This window comes from Triturus cristatus, chromosome 12, assembly GCF_964204655.1.
Source record: "Triturus cristatus chromosome 12, aTriCri1.1, whole genome shotgun sequence".
In the NCBI taxonomy this organism is placed as follows: Eukaryota; Metazoa; Chordata; class Amphibia; order Caudata; family Salamandridae; genus Triturus; species Triturus cristatus.
In genome coordinates, this window is record NC_140595.1 from 382,529,887 (window position 1) to 382,550,497 (window position 20,611).

Consider the following 20,611-nt stretch of genomic DNA (forward strand, 5'->3'; position numbering starts at 1 on the left):
AAATCCTCACAAAAGTTTCACTCACTATCTTTTCACTCACCTTAGCTGTTGTTTGGAAAGGTTTGGGGGGATTTGTCAAGTGGGGCCTGAGAAAAAGGGGAGTTTCAAAGCACAGTTCCCTCATGCAATTTCTCATGGGGATTTTAGCCTTGACTACAGCCTAAACCACTCGATAGAATTACACCAAATTTGGCAGAAATCTAGATCTTGGTCCAGAAAGAGTGTGTTTTGTAATCTGGTGTAAATCTGTTCAGCAGTTTTTCGGAGTTATTATAAAAAAAGATTTAAGTATGTCTAGAGACAAGGATCCACCACAATGGATCTGAGAGTCCACGTGCCAACTGCAATGCCATTACTGGCTGTCACTACTTTAACCAGGAAGTGATGGCAGCCATCTTCAGACTCTGGACTCGGCCCGAGTCCCAAGAAAAATGCAAATAAAAATACAAGAGGGCAGGGTAGGAATACACTGACCCCCCATGCCTGGTGGCTTATGCCATGATTGTATCTAGCTGATGGTGCCTATCATATTTTTTTATTGATTTTATTGTACACTTAAGCACTATATATTAGCTGCAGACTCATTAGTTTGTTCTATTTTTTAATTTGTATGTCTTCTCACTATCCCCTTGACCTGCCCTAGATTTAGTTATATGTGAGGGCAGTGCCAGGTCCTCATTACCACTAACACAATGGAACCTTAGATAGGGTTTTGTTTTTAGATTTAGTGCCCCTATCCTCATAATTTTATGTTTAACTATTGGGCTTGGGTATCAAGACTTGTGATTTTGTTTTCAATTTTAACGTTAATATATTAGCTGCACGGTTTTAATTGTGCACTCTATTTTAAATTTATTGTTAATATATTAACTATGCTGTTTCTACTGTGTACTTTATGGTTTTCCTTGTGGAATCAGATTAAAGAATAAAGATTCAGATTCAGAGTGTGGCTGGGCACCAGGGGATGGGGTCCACAGAGACAAAATCGTCCCGGGAGGTGGGCCGCCTGCCTCCTCCCACTTTTTTTTAAAAGGCTGGGCCCTAGAAAATGGGTGCCCAGGGCTGATATCAGCTGAGGAGGAAGGCTGCCTGCCCCCTCCCCGTTTGAATAGGTGCTGGGCCCTGGGGGATGGGGTCCCTGGGCTGAGATGGGCCCGGTGAGGGGGGCATGTACTGTCCTCCCCATTAAATATGGTGCCAGGATCTGGAAGAAGATGTCCTTGGGGCCAAAAGCGGCCTGTGAAGGGGGGATGCATGCCCCCTCACCATGAAATATGTTGCTGGTGTATGAGGTCCCCAAAAGGGGAGGTTCCCAGGGTTGGCTGCAAGTGAAGGGTTGGCCGCAATGCCTGGCCACAGGCTAGACCCTGCAACCAACCCCCCCATTCACAGCCAAAGGCCCTGCACAGTGTGGGGTTGGCTGCATGCAGGGGGGTTACAAAGGCAAGGAAATAGGGCCAACCCCCCACCACGCACAGCCAAAGGCCGTGCATGGCAGAGGTTGGATTAATGCATGCAATTAAATATTAGTTTACATTTCAAGAAACCTAGAAATTCTCTGAAAAAGTCAAAGGTTACAGGGACATTATAAATAGGAAATAGCATTAAAAAACATAGAAATTCGCTGAAAAAAACAAAGCTTTAAGGGATGTTAAAGTTAGGAAATAGAATTAAAAAACATTAGAAATTAATTACAAAAAACAAAGGTTACAGGGATGTTATTGTTCAGTTCAGATTTAACACACATAAAACCACAAAAAATCACCAGTTATAGTTAACTCAATTCACAACAATAACTCATGTCCTAAGGTAACTCTAACTCACTTCCCCACCATGCATAGTTTTCTCATCAATAATTTCATTGCAAATGTTGCAGTGATATTATCAATGATGTCACAGAAGATGTCATGAGTGATGTAATATGTGGGGTCATTTGCAGTGCATGGTGGATATAGACATGAATATTTTTTACATATTCATTTGTTTCATTTCACAACAGTCTACTTTCTTGATAATCATCTCATGCTTAGACTTGAAAGAAATTCTGAACCATATGCCTATTTTTTCCATTCTGGCTCACAAAAACGGAATTAGAATTTATAATACCTTCTCGTCATATGATATCTATTGACAACTTACTTGGTTGCTAAGGGTTGACCCAGCTATTTATATCTGAATGTCATTTAAATTCTCATACCAGGGTTGATTATTAGTAAAACAATCCTTATGTAGCTGTTCCTTATGCTACATAAGTGGCATACTTTAACTCTGATTTTTCAGTCCTTGATGTGACAGTCGTGTGTTCACAAGAGGTTAAGAATTGTGAGATTTTGTATAAAGCTTTCTCTTCCTTTAATGAATTTTCACAACTGGTCCCTTGATTTCATTTGGCAGAAGCTAAATCATTGATTTGCTCTATAAACATATCACGACCACTGTTATTTTCTATAATCAAAGTGTGTTTTGCTAATTGATGTTAACACATTGTTTGAATGCCTTACAATAACCTAAGTCTTCTTTGATAATCAGAAGACCTTTTATTAAGGAGATATTGTCTACCACTGTACAAGAACTTACCATGTTCATAACTGTTAAGATATAGGTGGTTACATTCTCTTTGCCATGCTTATCGACCATTTTCTTATCTGCTACAACAAGAGTTTCAACATTTAGGCTTCCAGTGCTTTGTGATTTGGCAGCTGATCGTCTAATCCTTGGAGACTTTCTGTATTCATCAGAACGGATGTAAATGTCCTTTTTGGGTGGTTTAGGTGTGTCTGGAAATAAATAGATTCCATTTTCAAAAAGATGTAACTATACTACTATTTTACGCAAGCTGCTCTCTATCAGGAAATTTTCAACAATAGTGTATAGGTCTAAAGTAATACAATTTACATTTTGAACTGTAAATATATGGTCGATACTGCACATTGTTATTCACTTAACATCTTTTTGAATATATTTACAAAGTTGAAAGGGGCCAAATTTGAAACAGTTTTCTGTGAATAACGATGACTTATTTTGGACCTAATTGCACCTTACTCATGAATACACCCTAGTAAATCATACCCACCCTAGGGTAAAGATTTTCTCAACCCGAACCATGAAGGATATATTTTAAGTAAAGCACAATGTTTATAAAGCTCTCGATTTGTTTATTGCTAGACCTAGGGGATTTCTTAGTGCAATCAAATTAGGTATAAACCAGCCCTATTTGATCATTACCAAATTTGTTCAAAAAAGAAAATTATGAAGATGTTTCTTTATGCCCCTAATTATCTCAATCATAAATAAATCTAGCATCCATAATGACCTATTAAATCTAGCTATAAAACCATTATGAAAGGATGCATTAACCATAAAATCTTTTGAAGACATGCCATATTTTAATTACTCCAACATTTTAATCGAATTTTCTCTGAAGGCTCATGAGTTTTCAGTTGATCTAGAGTGAAATATTCTAGCTAAACCCCAATATGGACTATTCATATGAGTGTACAAGTTATTAAGTATTATGTAAACAATGTAGTTAGATAAAGAAAACAAATCAGTGTATTAGCAGAAGAATGGTGTACATGTAAGCTATTGGTTTTTGCCACATTCATAATACTGACACAAGGGGTACCAGAAAAAGATTTTCTTTTTTGATGATGTGTTTTAAAGCATTCTATGGAATGCAAAGTGCCAGCTGCAGAATCATCAGTGCACGATTCATCAAACGAGGTAGCAATTTTACAGTGAAGAACAATTGTTCCTCTACGTATCATGGCAAAATGAGATGGCAATGTTTACGGTACATTCAAAACAACAATCAAACCGTGTAACCATAGAATAAAACTAAATGCACATAGCCAGATTTGTCACACAAATATATAAAAGAAACATGTTTTCAATTTAGAATTGCATATCCTTCACCTATTTTTCAATTCTTTTTTATAATGTCCTGCAAGGGCACAAATAATGCTACAAAATCTGAAATCTGTCTACAATATCCAAATCAATATCTGAAATCTCAAATACCTTCAGTTTAAATGAGCTGTTTAACATATTTTAGCAATACATATTCAACTAATAGCAAATATCCAAGTATACTTATCAATTTATACTTCCATGTAATTACTTCAGGCCTTTACTTGCATTACCAACCTCATGATTCCAAATCTGAGATAAGATGAGAGTGATTGTGTCATACAGAAGTAAACCACTTTGTTGCAAATTACTAAATATCCAGGAATATTGACAGTGATAGCTCTAATTTGTATCAGTTTACTAGTAAAGATTAGCAAATATGTGAAGGCTGCCCACTTTAAAACAAAGCTTTTATTAAAGTTGTATGGAAGTTCAAAATGGCAACTGCTGCTATTCTGAATATCAACATTGTTTACGTATTCTCCTAGTTTATGTTAGTCATAATGATTTTGCATGCCAGACCAATGACAATCAATTTTAGTAAATTATTAACATTTGTTTAACTATGTCTAAGACATTAATGCTGGATTGGTGTGCACCCTAAATATAGAAACCATAATATCTATGGCACAGAATATAGAGGACAAATTATTCACTAATAACACCTGAACTTCTGATGAAAGTTAATTAAATGTTTCATTGATTGTCTCCGTCCTCAAGATCTTTCAACACTGAAGTGATCTCTAATGGGTAGGACATCAAGAATTATAAATGGCAAGTTTCCACAATTTATGTAATTTTGGAATCAGAGGTCTGTATACTAAGCTGTGAATGATAAGGAACAACACATTGCTATAAAGTCTATTACCAAATGCAAATAATGAAACTGTTCCAGTATCGCATATGTGCAAAGTTTAAGTAAATTATGTAAAAGAAAAATGAATTTGAATTAATTGCCAAAAACAAAATCTTTCAAAATATTTTGTCAGAAATCACTGTATGTCATATGCATTATGATCCATTCTTAATTATGTTCTAGAGGGTTTTGCATGTAAAAAACGTCAGAAATACATCCTTTAGGAATAAATAAGTGGCATCAAACATTCCACATGATGGTTCTCAAATGTTAATTTAACCGAAGAGGGGCAGAATTCAATGTGATGTGTGAATATTTGTCTTAGTATCATTGTGGACTCATACTAATTGAAAAGGTTTTATTGGGTATCTCTAAAAGATTACACTTCTTTGAAATGCAAAATCATTATTAAAGAAAGCAAAACAATGGAATCAGAACCTACATTCAATCAGAAGCCCATTTCTTACATAATACATTTTCTAAAGTCCTACATATGCACCCAGATCCCGCACAAACACACACACACCCACACACACACAAACACACAAACACACTTCTATGTACTCTGGAAGGCAAACATTCAAGATAACATTTCAACCATAAAATTAAAATGATTAATGAAATATTACAATATTCCTGTGACATACAACAGTAACATAACAATGCATTCACATTCTGAACATGGAAAGTTTGATTATTTAGGGGTAAGAAGATAACATTGATATAATTTGATTGATATGGCAGGAAAAGTTTACTCAAAAGGTTTACAAGGCCTGTATTTCTTAATGCTCAAGTCAAACTACGCATCAATATTAATTGACTATTTTTAATAATGTAAGTGAGGATCCAATGATTCTGACAGCAATAGCTCTTGTTTTTTACAAAACAATGCAAGTGAGCTAAAGCTTTAAATTACAGAGGTTTATGAGGAACAATCTAGACTGGAGTTCAGTACGCACTGATGACATGGAGTGATCAGGTATCCCAAACCATTAGGACCTTCTAAATGGGTCTAACTTCCCCCATTTCTTGCAGGAATATGTGAGTCCTTTTACAGAAAATGTTTAGGAGATGAGCTTAAATTTGAATAAAGACTTTTTGTTTGGAAACTGATCTGGAGAGACCAATTTCTAAGAATCATGAACATTCATATTGACATATATAATTTACTGGTTGGGTGACCAGTTATCTGAGAATACAGCAGTGGGCAGAATTTCCTGTCACCCATAAATGGATAGTTTTATATTCTGTAATGTTATGTTTTCTTCTGTCATGTCACGTCACATAACATCACACCATGGCACGCCATGCCACGCCATGCCATTCCATGCCCTGTCATATCATGTTATCTTATTATGCAGTGATAAAATGGGTCTTTCAGTGTTGGACTTAGAATATGGCAAGTAATTTCTTCAACATTAGAATGGTTTGTAACCATTGACAGAAATGTTGTCACCTAAGACTGGTACCTTATTCAAAGTTACACAGTTAGCAATTGTTCCTGCAAAATTGTTTTTATAGATGTGAACTCCTCACATTTTGAGTATAGATGCCATTATTTCCCCTTGTATCCTTGTCACAAAGGTTGTGTGACTTGCTTGCTGTGTTGGTACATGAAGCACTGTTAGGGTACTCCTTTAACCCAAAGTTATTACTAAGTGATTCTTTGTCCTTCTGAAGGAGAAAGATAAATATGCAGAAACCAGTATTGCACAGGGAATAGCCAGGTGTCTGCAATAATCACTTCTGGATAAAAAAATTATGTGAATGGCAGGTCTCTCTTTCACACACTTCTGTGTCAACATGGTATCTCTAGCTGGGTGAACTGTTTGCAACCACAGTTGATAAGGTCAAATTGCCATCTGAGCTGACCCCAGATAGTGCATAAATAATCCTTATCTGTGCAATATGTTGCGAAATACAAGCAAACAACATTATAATAAGTTCAAGTAGAATAGAAAGTTTCCTTACATACATTTCTTGCGTCGTCCACAAAAATGCTGCTTTCGAATTTTCCGAGCTTGATAATCATTCGCCCGATTATGATACTTGCGGTCTTTCCCAATCAACAAGTCCTGGTAAGAATATTCCACTTTATTCTGTCGTATTTTATGCTCAGCTGTTCGTTTGTAAAGTACATGGGGATGATGTCCAGTGGGTGATGTATAGTTATGCTCCTCTGCCAGGTGATGTGGTAATGGAGATATCAAAAACTCCTTTTGCTGTAGTCTAATTAAACCTGACTAAAGAAAAATAGGAAAAATCCTCAGTGTGATTTCTAGATGATTATTTTATACAATGTTTTACTTTCGGTTGTCCCCACATTAATCAAAATCTTCTTAGCATGCTTATTTTTATAGCCCAACTTATATGATGCATACTAATAGAAGGAATCACCTTGTCCCTTCATGCTGTGAGGCCTATAAAAATGGATATACTGAAATTCCAAGATTGAAGAATGTAAATATCACTCTAATAAATAATTGTGAACGTTTCAAGTAACATTCAGGTGTTTCTGAAATATGACTAGCTCATTGGAGACTGCTTGCACTATTGTTGGGGAACTTCAGAGTGCCTGCTATCAATGGTGGCATAAAGCTGCCTTTCAAAATTATAAATTTTATTTTTAGACTTAATTAACATTTCACATTGTAATCCTTTGCTTTTTGTGCTTTTCTAAGACAACATTAACTCACAGAACTATTTTATAGGTTTAATCTCTGAATCTTAAAACAAAATAAAATCTACTTTCATCCATGACATTACTAAAGGCCTGATTACAATGGCTGGGAGACCACCACCGACAGGCTGTCGGTGGCGGTCTCCCCGCATTCAAACCAACTTTAACGCCCGCCACATTTGACGGAAAGACCTACCGCGATGGATTCCACGGGCTCAAGGTGCCCGTCGGTCCATAGGAGGCTTAGTAATGCCAGGCACCGCCAGAGACATTACAATGTTCCTTCCCGCTGGCCTTTTTATGGCGGTGAACCCGTCATGAAAAGGCTGGTAGAAAGGGATATTGGGGGCCCCTAGCAAGCCCCCCTTACCCCCTGGCCCACAGACACAGGACCAGGGAGCACCTATGGTGCCCCCCTACATATCCCTGTACCATGTGGCAGGCACCGCATGGTGCCACATAGTGCAGGGTTATGTGTGGGGTGTTTGTTTTGTACTGCAGTGGATGCTGCAGAGCCCAGCACACGTTGCAATTGAAAACATGGGCAATGCATCCTACAACATTGGACTCCTTTTTGATGAGAATGTAATACTACTCCCCTTCAACAATGCAGACTATGGTTGTAGGCCACATTGAACATGACCAGTTGAGCTCCTGTATTGAAGTATGCGCGACCTAAGATGCCAACTACATTGAAGAAACAATGTACTAATTGGGCAGAGAGCTTCATAGGATAGACTGGCATATAATCTTAACCACCTCTGGCAGCAGTGAAGTATGACCATCCCTGTGCCACCTCAATTTGCCTGTGTGTTTCTCAACAATATTCTTCCAAATATTATAGACTATTGTCAAGTTTACCAAAAGAAGCTGGAGCCATTAAGAGTCGCAGACCACCAACTCACTTACCAGAAAGAGAGAGACAAGAGAAGAAAAGGGTAGGAAGAGATAATAGAGAGTCAATCGAAGCCATGAGCAGGTTCAGCCTTCACACATGTGGCCGTCAGGATCTTGATTAGCACATTGAACAAAAGGTACCACTTGCAAGGAATCGATATGAGAAACATGTACATTATGTGAGAGATGGAGATTCCTGAATTACCAACCTCTTCTGCAAATGTAGGACTGATCAACTCTTGACCAAAAAGAAACTGGTGGAGAACCCCAAATGTAGCAAAGTGCATTCAGCCGGAACAACAAACAAACACACAAACAGAGACTCCAGATGATCTAATCCAAATGACCCAAGAGAATCAAACGTGAAGTGAAACTAATTGAACAGTCAAGATGCCAGGCGATAATCTAATCAGCAAGCGGTTAATACCCACAACTAACCAAATCATTGACAGGAAGCTTACTACAGGGCTCAGATGGGGGTTAGATAATTGCAAGGCCTAAGTCTACCAGGAAGTGATCCCTTAACCTTGGAGTGAGTATCTCTAAGATGATACCAGTCTAATCTATCTTTCCTGATTTTCACTGATCTTCAAGTTTTTTCTCCAACCGAAACTGTGTTTATATGCAACTCAATAAAGGAAGCAAAACAAAGATTGTTTTTGGTCCTGACAACTTTGGGGCTTATTCACAAATGTAAACTTAAATAACAGTAACTTTACTCTTACTTTTTTGAGTAACTTTACTACTTTTGGTTATTCAAGACTTATTTACCTGATCCCTTATGTTCTGTTCCCTACTCATGATAAAGACCATATCCTGGACCAGATTATCTCAACTAACAGGATTGAAATAGATAGCCCCTTTCCGATTATATGGTCAGATCATTTCATGCTCACCTTCAAGGTAGGCAAGGAACCAAGAAGGCCGGAGTCCTACTGTAAGCCGCGGCCCAGAAGTGTCAGATCTTTCGAGCAGCTTACACCGGACACATTAGCTGATATACTTAGTCAGCATCCTATTCCCTCAAACGGCATTCTAGAGAACGATGCACTTTCACTTGAAGGCTGGCTGCGGGAGTGGTCTTTGCAATTAGCCCCACCCAAAACTCAAGTAGCCAAAGACTGCAGAGCCTCAGCCCCATGGTTTACAGAGGAGCTAAGAAAAAGAAAAGGCGAGTGTAAATGCCAAGAGCGACTATGGAGGAAAAATGTTGATCCTCTGAATAAAGTCACTTATGAATTAGCGCTGAAGGTCCACTATGCCAAAGTTCGTGAGGGAAAAAAATCGTTTTTGGCCTCCAAAATTGAACATTCTGGAAACAGTAGCAGGGAACTGTTCAAGATTGTAAAGGATTTTTATTCCCCCAACGCAATAAAGAGCCCCTTCGCCCCTACGTATGACTGGACTAACGATATTGCACAATACTTTTTAAATAAAATTAAAGTTATCGGGATTCTTTTGGGGTCCAGCCACCAGCTGGAAACAGCAACAATGATTTATGCCTCCTTAACTCTGACCGAGATCCTTGTGGAGTTTCCATCCATCCCGCTGGGCATATCTCTTAAAATCATGAAGATTCTGAAATACGGGTCTCACTCGGATCCTTGTCCTGCCAAAATATTGACATCCATCGCCGAGGTATTGAACCCAGATGTTAACTGGGTATTGAACCTTTCTCTGTCAGAGGGATCAATGCCTGATAGGTGGAAACACAGTAAAATACTTCCGTTCATATAAAAAACCTTCAGCTGACCCCTCTGTTACCAGCAACTATAGGCCAATATTGTTGCTGACTTACTTCTCCAAGGTTTTGGAGAAGTATGTGAATACTGTCATTACTGACTTTGTAGAAGCAACCCAGGTATTACATCCAAGCCAATCTGGGTTCAGGGACAACTTTAGTACTGAGACGGCCTTACTGGAAGTCTCAGATACTATTAAAACGACCCTTGATAGAGGATGAAAAGCTGTACTAATATTATTGGACCTTTCGGTGGCCTTTGATACCGTGCCCCATGACTTACTTCTGCGCAGACTCCAGAACTGCGGCATTGGTGGCACGGTCCTTAGGTGGTTCTCCTCCTTTTTGGAAGGCCGCCAGCAAACAGTATGGTCCCCTCCTTTCTCAGCTCTCATCCCCCCGCTGAAAGTAGATGTACCACAGGGATCTGTTTTAAGTCCAACATTGTTTAATATATATATATGGCTCCCCTTGCACCCCTGGCAGAGGAACATGGGGCAAAAGTAAAATCCTATGCTGATGACACCCAGTTGTTGTTTACATGTGAAAAGGACGAGGCACTGTGTGGAAATAAAATTAACACCTGCCTGGAAAAAGTGTTCGCCTGGTTTAGACAAAACCAACTACTCTGCAATTCAGAAAAGTCTGAAATTATCTTCTTTGGACATACCCCAGGAGATGAATGGCACCAATGGTTGCCACAGTATCTGTCCCCCATCAGCAAGCCCAGTTACCACTGTAAAAAAACCGGGGGTCAAACTGGACATTGATATGTCCATGAAGTCCCAGATTCAATCAGTGGCAGGAACATGTTTCAGGCTATTAAAAATGATGAGGCATTTCATCCCTTTGCTTTCAATCTCGCATAGGAAAACGGTGGTCCAGGCCCTGATTACATCACGGCTGGACTATGTCAATGTGTTATACTTGGGCCTCCCTGACTATTCATTGGGCTGCCTGCAGGTGGTACAAAACACAGCAGCAAGAGCTGTCCTCTTGGTAGGACCCAGGACACACATGACCCCCTGCTTGAAGTCCTTCCACTGGTTCATGGTGCGGAAAAGGGTACATTTTAAAGCCCTGGTGTTGGCCTTTGAGGCCTTTCATAACATAGGAGCCCCTTATATTAGGAATAGAATTATGCTCTACATACCACCAGAAACCTTGCAGTCTTCAACTCAGCGCTTGACGATTGTGGCAAAATTTGCTCGGGCGCGAATGGGAGGATACTCCTTCCATGTGGCAGCTTCGAAGCTCTGGAATAGCCTGCCTCCCCCCCTGAGACAGACACAGGATTTCCTGAGTTTCAGGAGAAACTTAAAAACTTGGCTCTTGCAACAGTAGAGGGCACACACACTGAGATGCTCCACTGCTCTGTCAAGGAGTCACGTCAGCGCCGGGACACTCCTTGGAGTAGCCGCGCGCTCTACAAGTACCCTGTAACATATCAACATAACATAACAGTGAAGGGGTCTGGATTTGACAGTCGATTAGTGAGTTAGAAGCAAATGCATGGGGTCCCTTCTCTGTCATTATCACTCCCACCAGCCCTCAAAAGCATGACTAAAAAAGATTTGCAAATCAAACCTGTAGGGGTGGCAAACATTTGTGTTTGGTGCATTTTAGCTACCACAGTTCCGGAAAATGTTCTGTGAATTGCTCCCAGCGTGGTTTTAATATGATTTGCCAATTTAATGTGTTATTTGTTTAGATCTGCACTCATGAAAAATACAGAGGTAATAATTTTACAAAATTGCATCAAAACATATTCTTGCAATTATTATGTAGGTGAATATGTTGTTATATCACGTAATCACTGTAGTTTGGCAACATATAATGATGATTAGTTGACTTATTATAAATGAAATAAATCAACGGCTGATGAAGGATTCTGTTACAACTAGATTTTGACAAAATTTCACTCTTCATTAAAGACCACGAGGGATGTTTTAAACCCTCTACCTTCTAATAAAACCATGTGGCTCCACATTAAATCTGACTCTGTTACATATTTATTTCGATGATTCACAAAAATAAAATATATAAATACATAACCCACCCTTCTTCATGAGTAGCCCTGCACAGACAGGGCATCTGTGATATGATTTTATTCTCATATGTTGTAAAAAAAAAAAGGAAACATAGCAAATCTGTTCCCATTTTAGAGGTTTCCACATCTGAAATTATTCACAGAGGGCACACTTTAAAAAAAATAATAATTGAGGCCATATGGAAGAAGGGAATTCCACATTTTTCCTTCTAAGAATCTGTCCCTGGTGCACACTAACTTTATAGTACCAAATATAATTTCTATATTCGACAGCAGATAGGAAAGCTGAAATTCATATGTATGTTAAATATGGTAAATGTTAGTCAATGAAAGAAAATAACACTGAGCACGGTTTTCTTCTATTGCCTTCACAAACTCAAACATTGGTTTAAAGAAGGCGCACGTTTCGCCAAATTTAATTAAACAAGCAAAAGCTACGTAAACTGAATGTATTGTTAGAAATCCAGACACTCAATTCAGCCACTCAGGGGCATATTTATGAGGGCTTTGCGTCAGAATTGTACCACGCACCATGGTACATTCATAATGCAAACCTCTCAGTCATATTTATGATGCCATGCAAAGCCACTTCACAAATATGGAGCAATGTAATGCACTGCAAATCGCTGCATTTCTTTACGCTGCGTAAGGGAGGCATTCCATGGGCGTTGCGGTGGTTGTTCCCATGCAACTCCCATGATTTTTGATGTATCCCCATATTTGGATCAGGACTTGAAACCTGGGAATACATCAAAATCTTACACCCCTCTCACGTAAGGCATAATGAGGAAAACTATCTTAATTCCTCCTTGTTTTTTCTGCAGCACTCATAGAAAGAGCAAAACACCTCCATGGATTGTTTTTGTGCATGAAGGTGCCCCATCCGGCACAAAAACATTCCTGCCTGTAATGCAGGCATCCTTGCACCACGGTGCAAGTGCAGGGGGCAAGGATAGGAATGCACCCTATTGGATAGATACGGTGCATTCCTGCCCTTTCCTTGTGATGCAGGCCAGTGCAGCAAGGTAACATGCTGCACTGCCGTGTGACACAATTCCAATAAATATGCACCTGATTTTCAGGACTGTGATTCTCAAATTCACAATATCATGCCTTTGTGGTTGGAAAAGAACGATAAAACAGTATTGCCATGTCAGCTACTCTATATTCCTATGTAAACTGGATCATCAAATGTGACAGAGGCTGTTAACAATGAAGAAAATTAGAACTTATTATTTTAACAGGGAAACACCGAGGATCAAAAACATATTTTATATTCAAATACAACTCTTTGTGCCCAATGCTTATAACCATTTATCTCAAAATCTATGTTAACAGAGGAAATTGGGTCTATTTACATCTAACATCTACACACAAAGACACATGCCAATTATAAATGGTTTTAGTGTTGCATAATTGTATATGTAGTATTACACAGTAGTACATTACATGCAAGAGGTGGGGAGTGGGAGGTTCAAGCATGGTTTGCATTGAAAGATTGCACAAAGCCAAAACAATAGAGTTTGCATCCAAACCCAGTTTTCATATCCCTTCACACACTGGAAACGGTCAGAGATTTACTCCAGCAAAGGGATTTACAAATTTGCTTTCAATGGCGGAAAGGGGAATTGTGCATCCTCAAATTTTGTGAGGATGTAGAGAAAGAGGTTTCTCTATGCGGAAAAATGTTCTCACTTTGGAAAGAAAAAAGTGCATTTGTACATCGGGCTGCTTTTCCACAGTGCATAATTGTACACATTGGTAACATAACAGCCTTTAAGAAAAATCACAAATCACTCTATAGCACTTCTGTTAAACAGCAACTGGTGCATTTTTCATGGTGATTTTTTAAATAATAATAATTCTCCTCGTGTGAGGAATAATACTAATACAAGGGCAGATTTATGATACTGAAAGTCCTGCTCAACATTGCGAAGCACTTTGCTTTTTGGACCGAATAGCAAATAAAGGTGCTTTTAGCGAAAAACTGCAATATGGCATTTATTTATTTATGTTAGCAAATATATTCTAGAATTCCAATTATATAAGGTTACCAGTTGGCACCAAAATTCAAGGGACACCATTGACCAGCCCTGGGCTTTCCTCTTACAGCTCACTGTTTTGATATACATATCCCCCTCATTTCTCTCTAAACAGCACTTTAATTACGAAATCTTTGATTATGCTCCTGGAGCAAAAACTGGAATCTCACAGTCATCTAGAGGCCCATACACCATTTAGATAGGGGATAGTTATTTTCTTCTCTAGTGCATAATTTTCATTCACACTCTGATTTATTACTCTGCACTTCACACTTAGGATGTGTTGATCAGGCTGAGTATCAGATCAAAGTCCATTAATTTCACATGTGTTGTAGGGTAGCCACTGAACATATCCCCTTGAGGAGATGGTGGTCAAAGTCCCTTATTGATGGTGCATTTAAAGGCAAAGAAGAATATCTTTTTACTAATAATTTCCTCAACAACAAGGAAACCAAAGAAAGCATGTTGATAGAGTGGGAAGCATTCAATGTATTTGTGAGGGGAATATGCAATAAATGAACCTATAGTGTTAAATCATTTCCTAATAGGGCGGACACTGCCATAGAAGACAATAGAAAGATACATGAATGGGGGAGACAAAAAACCAAAGCAAGTGACAGAGCTAACCCACGCACATGCTCCATATTCAGAGAAAAAAATCTGAACCAGGCGAATTACCTACTAAGAACACCTGATGAGACAACACAGAGAGTTTAACAAGGTCAGCCTACTTCAGGCCTGGTTAATAGAAGAATGCTATCATCTCCATATAGCAACCATATGGCATAAAAAGATGAAGGGGAAGTGCTCATGAACTGAAATAAACTGTCTGTAAATATGAAAGAAACACTAAAAGACATTGTTTATAGTGAGAGAATATCAGTATGTTTAAACATTGAAATGCACAATGATAACATTTTCCTATTACCAGATATAAGCATTTAAAGTATATTATCTAAGTCTGACATGTTTTTCTGTGTATTCAAAACCCAAATAAGATAAATGAAGACTGATTCGAATGTTTAAAAGACACATAGCTTAATATTAAATGTCCTCAGCTACATATTCTTTGTGTATAGAAAACACCTGTATCTAAATCAGTTTGTTTTTAAAAGTATATCCAGTTTTATTTTTTGTGCTAAAAGGAAGTTTGAGAGAAATTTGCAACCTAATTTCAAAACGACTATAAGAGTATTGTAGCTAAAACCTTTCTGGTAAATGCTCCTGGATTAAAATGTAGTTTCCAAGTGAAGTCAAATTTCAGTTTGTGTAGCATTTATTAGAACGTTTTAAGAATTAAGGGCCATATGTAGGAAGCCAAATTGCGATCGCAAATGCTGAAATTCGCAGAATTTCAGCGTTTGCGATCGCAATTTGGGCAGTGTGCTATGTAGCACACAAAAACCCACACGCAAAATAAGGAATCGCAAAATTTGCGATTCCTTATTTTGCAAATGCATTTAAAGAATCCCAAATTGCGATTCCTTAAATGCAATGTAGGAAGCAACCAAGTTGTGCGATTTTGGCTTAAGGATTCGCAAATTACCACCAACTTCAGGTTGGTGGTAATTTGCGATTTCTTTGAAAAATGCATTTTTTTTGCATTTTTCAAAGTGCCATGTGGCGCACATACATGCCCTTACCGCATGCATGTGCACCACATGTTTATTTCAGGGGTGCAAAATGGTGTTCCATTGACACTCTTGCAACCTTGAAATTGCATTCTCAATTTGCGATTCTCTAATTGAGAATCGCAAATTGAGAATGTCTTCCTATTCATTCTAATGGGCCTCCTAGCCCATAGGAGTGAATGGCAAGGTATTCCTAATTTGCGAATCTCAATTTGCGATTCGCAAATAAGGAATATGTGGGAATCGCAAAATATTTTGCTAATCCTACCTACATTGCGTTTTGTGATTCTCTAAGTGCGATTCCCTAAAAATCACAATTTGAGATTTGCAAAACACGTCTTACCTACATATGGCCCTAAATGAATTAAAGTAGATCAATTATGTCATCAGCATATTAATTGTGGTACTGTGGACCACGCCCATTTCCTGCCTTAGATTTTCTTGTAGTTGAATATTTGGTGCATTTTCTGACACTTTTTCAAAATTTGTGATTTTTTAAAAAGTTTTCTACTAAGTTTGCATATTCAGAGCCAAGCTTTGTGTGCATGTGAAATTTTTTTTTTCGCAATGAGTGATAATTTTCAGCTTTACACTGCCTGGAGAAATATGCAGATTTGGTCTCTGAAGGTTTGCCTTTTGTAAGTTTTCTGAAGCAGTTTAGTAAATATATACTGATTTTTTTCTCTTGCAGGTATACATGTCGTAAAATAAATTGTCTCAAAAGTGCCAAATTACACACAAATGAGTGGAACACATGCAACATCAAAGTCTGCATTAGAACTTCACGAAGGTTACAAGAAAAAGGCTTGCATCTTTGCACGGCAGAATGCACTCACCTACCATAGGCAGGGTTAAGCACACACACCTGCTCAGCGCCTTGATACCCTTGCAGGTTGCCAAATACACATAGCACAGAGAAAATCCATGAATGGCCTTGTCAGTCTGTCATCTCCTGGCTTCCATGTAGGCAACAATGTGCAGGTTCCATTGACCCTTCTGACTAGCATAAATACCTCTACTCTAATACATCTCAACCACCTCTACTGCAGTAAACTCAATATTCAAACATTTCCAAAGTGTACAAACATTAGAAATTTTGTGAACAAAGTTTTGTGAAATGCTAAATTTAGTTTGAATGCGGGTTTGTTTGCCCTCCATTCTAATTGTAAAGTTAAGCTTTACTCAACGGAACAAATGGGCCAGGTTGCAAATGAGGTAGTGTGCTTCGACTGTGCAAAAGCATTTGCTATAACAAAAATGTTTTTGTGGGTACTTGTTACTAAAACAAACTGTGCCAGATGTAGTACGTGGTGAGGACAGATTTTATGTATTGGATAAATTCCACTTATTGTACTTTTTATAAGGATATTGTAAGCCATTGAGGAAAATAATTACCTTAGAGTGGAATGGGACTAAAAATCACTTTCCTTTGAAAGCTCAAAGAATTGTGATGTGACTTGCAATACACTGTTTACATATGAAAAGGTACATTTGAATCTTTGCAATAAAGGTCATATACAAAACGCCCCATCCCATAATCCTCTTTTAAATTGTTAGGGGCATATTTATCAAAGGGTCGTGTTGCTTTTGCGCCATGCAACGGGGCGTAAAAGCGACACAACCCTTATGTATAATTAATCAAGCTATTCAAGGCCACATTACATAGTCCTGAGTAGTTTGATAATTCCAGAGTAATTCAAAACAATGCAGGTGAGGTGTTCCATGTATATTGCGTTGGTGTTCCTACGAAACAGCCATGGATTTTGGAGCATTTCCAGATTTCCCATGAGTGGTAGACTTGGGAATGCGTCAAAATTGTGACGCATTCCCAGGGGAGGCGGAACGAGGAGAAATATTGTTATTTCTCCTCGTTTTTTCCACTTTCTATGTATGCTGCATTCTGCAGCATGCATAGAATGAGAAAAATGCCTCAGGGGATTGATTATCTGCAGGAAGGTGTACCATCCTTCACAAAAACAATTCTGCTTACAACACAGGCACCCTTGCAACATGGCGCAAGGGTGTCTGCATTGGCGCTTGGCAGCACATGGTGCGCCAGCACTGGGAAAAGACAGGAACGCACCATGTTATGTTAAATACGGTGCATTCCTGCTCTTTCCCTGTCATGCAGTGCAGCAAAGTGACTTGCTTGGCTGTGCTGCATGACTTGTTGGTAAACATGACCCATAGTCTGCTGCTCCTTCTAATTTAAGACACCCTCTTGTTGCTGGTATGCATAATGAATGTGTCTGCTATACTGTAAAATTATATATGCAAATAAGCAGTTTAAAATGTGGTGTAGACACAATTTTGGAGCAGTTTAATCTAAGTGACTTTAAAAATAGGCTCAAGTGCTTGGTTACCTGCAAATAGGTGCCTGCTGTATTAGAATAAACTTCAGCATTCATTAACTGAATCAAGCACCACAAAACCCTGTTTATCTGTTAATGGAAGTAAATGTCCAGGAAACCATTATAGAAAAAGAGCTGAAAAGTTAGTTCTCCATTTGTTTGTTTAAACAGGAGTTGTAATTTAGCTCCTTAACCTGCCTTTCCATTGTGTGTAACTGTGGGCTCCATACCGAGATTTAAATAATAAAGGAAAGATAGAAGATTGTTGGGGACCAACCTCTCAAATTTAAGACAAGAATTTCTTGCATCCATTGGTGATAAACCCACCCAAGCCAAGGTAATTCCCAAAATTAAAATTTCCACCCAGTGCTGCATGAGAAGAAGCTGATCAATGAAGGTCAAAGCAATAGAGTAATCCAGATGTATAAGGACTCAAGGACAGTGACTTTTCAATCCCATTATGAGATCATCAAACAAGGATAAAACAAGCAATTTCATGCTGCGACCCGTGTGAAAGCCTATATGAGATTAATCTAGAAGATTGAAGCTTCAACATAGTACTGAAGTTGAGAACGTGCCACTTGCTCCATCAAAATCAAGTAATGAAATGGGCTGAGGTGGTTGAGGCTGCAGGACTATGTCAGAAGGAATTTTCAACAATTAAAAATCATCTGCAGCCTTGGGACAGCCACACACTGCTTCCAAAAAAATAATAAAGAAACAGACAGAGCATGGATATGTAGTGTCAACTAAACCATTAAAAATGACAAGGACACTTGAGGGAGCTTAATACTCTCCATGTGGAAAATAATTCTAAGAAATCACCTTCAGGTAGTAGTTGAAAAACAGACAACAGAAGTTAAGTGTGCAGGAAGATCATTTATTTTCACTACTTACCTATTACTGGCCAAATTGACGTGTAGTTCACAGGGACAGGGGATGTCAGATATAGAATTCAAAGGGCTGGAGAACTCTTCTACAACTCATGTTTATTTAGGATAGTCGATTGTTCAAAGATCCCTCTTACAAAATAGCTTTTGTACCTTTTATCAGACTATTAGTTTAATCCCAATGCAGATTGTTTTGAACTTTTTGTGATATCACCACGTGCGATTAACAATGTAAACTTTTAATTTCTTCACAGTGCAAAACAGGCATCAATCAAATGAATTCTTACTTGTTTCAGTTAACCCGAGGCAATATTTAAAAAGTCAACCTCATCAATTACAAAGAAAACAAAGACATAAGTAGAAAGGCTAGTGCTAAAAGAGGTCATTCATGTGGGCGTAGTATGTTTAATCACCAAGTGGAGGATAGAACAAGCTTGTTTAAGTTATTCTAAATAAAGCCTTTTCCATGGCCAATCTCAAAAGACAAAATAGTTGCACAGTCTATTCTCCTAGAGTGGGTGGTAATAACAAATTACTACCCACACTACGTATATCTCCCCTATTGCGCGAGCCAGAGCTTAATAAAGATGTAACATATGGCTCATGGTAACAACGGCCTGACTCAAGATTTTATCAAATTTAAAGCTGTCATATAATCTATAAAAGAATGAATCTGAAAGTGAGGGGCACTGACCCGGAGACCAAATTTCAGGAAATAGGTAAATGGTAAATTGGAGTGTGCCTGGGTTAAAATAAGGGGGAATGAAGAGAATAAGAGCATTCAGTGTCCTCTATACGACTATTACAACAACAGTGAAGAAGGTAAAAATAATACAGGACACTGTCAATATTTCCATGGTCAATATCCAAGGACAGTTATTGTCATTAAAGTTGTAATTACTTTGAATGATAAAGCCAACCACTCAACCACCTATGATTGGTTGATCCTAGATTTGAGATATGTTTCTACTGTACAAAAACAACAAAATTCAGAACTACAATCAAACCAGTACTTTGGACTTTATTAATAAAAGTGAGGAGTACTTACAACAAATGTAGTTTTAGATTCAGGTTGCTTATTGCACTGATAAAAAGTAAGGAAATGGATAAGATACTATCACATGATTAATAATGATAGAGATAATCTTCACAAAGTGCTTCAATTTAATCTTTTTGGGTTAATTCATTATAGAACATATATTAACAACATACATTATTAACATAAAATATGTTAACATAATTATTATCATAAACATCATTAACAAATTATTATAGGACGATTCATATGCATGAAAGTTACAAGTCAATTGTGTGTTTGCAGTTTATGTTTCAGAAAATGTAGGCAAGCATGACATCCAACTTTACTGCCTTGATCCTGTGCAAGCTTAGTTGCTGAAGAATCTGACCAATTGTATCATCTGTACACACCGGTCTTATTCTTGATTTAAGAAATATGAGCTTGGCAAAGGCAATAAGAAGCTACTTTAACTTTGTTGGAGGTAAATAAGAGAGTGAAGAAGGTACGAATACACAATTAGTATGTGATATAAAGAGTTATGTCTTC

General features: G+C 38.2%; 1 protein-coding gene across 1 annotated transcript in view; it reads right to left on the reverse strand.

The window, feature by feature from the left end:
* Positions 1 to 20,611, reverse strand: part of ADAMTS18 (ADAM metallopeptidase with thrombospondin type 1 motif 18) — a 336,350-nt gene that overhangs the window by 199,371 nt on the left and 116,368 nt on the right. The window contains exons 4-6 of the mRNA XM_085637512.1: positions 6,741 to 7,008; positions 2,535 to 2,777; positions 2,434 to 2,435 (exon numbers count right to left, since the gene is read on the reverse strand). Of these exons, the coding sequence (XP_085493638.1) occupies positions 2,434 to 2,435; positions 2,535 to 2,777; positions 6,741 to 7,008 (513 nt within the window). The remainder of the gene's footprint in view (positions 1 to 2,433; positions 2,436 to 2,534; positions 2,778 to 6,740; positions 7,009 to 20,611) is intronic.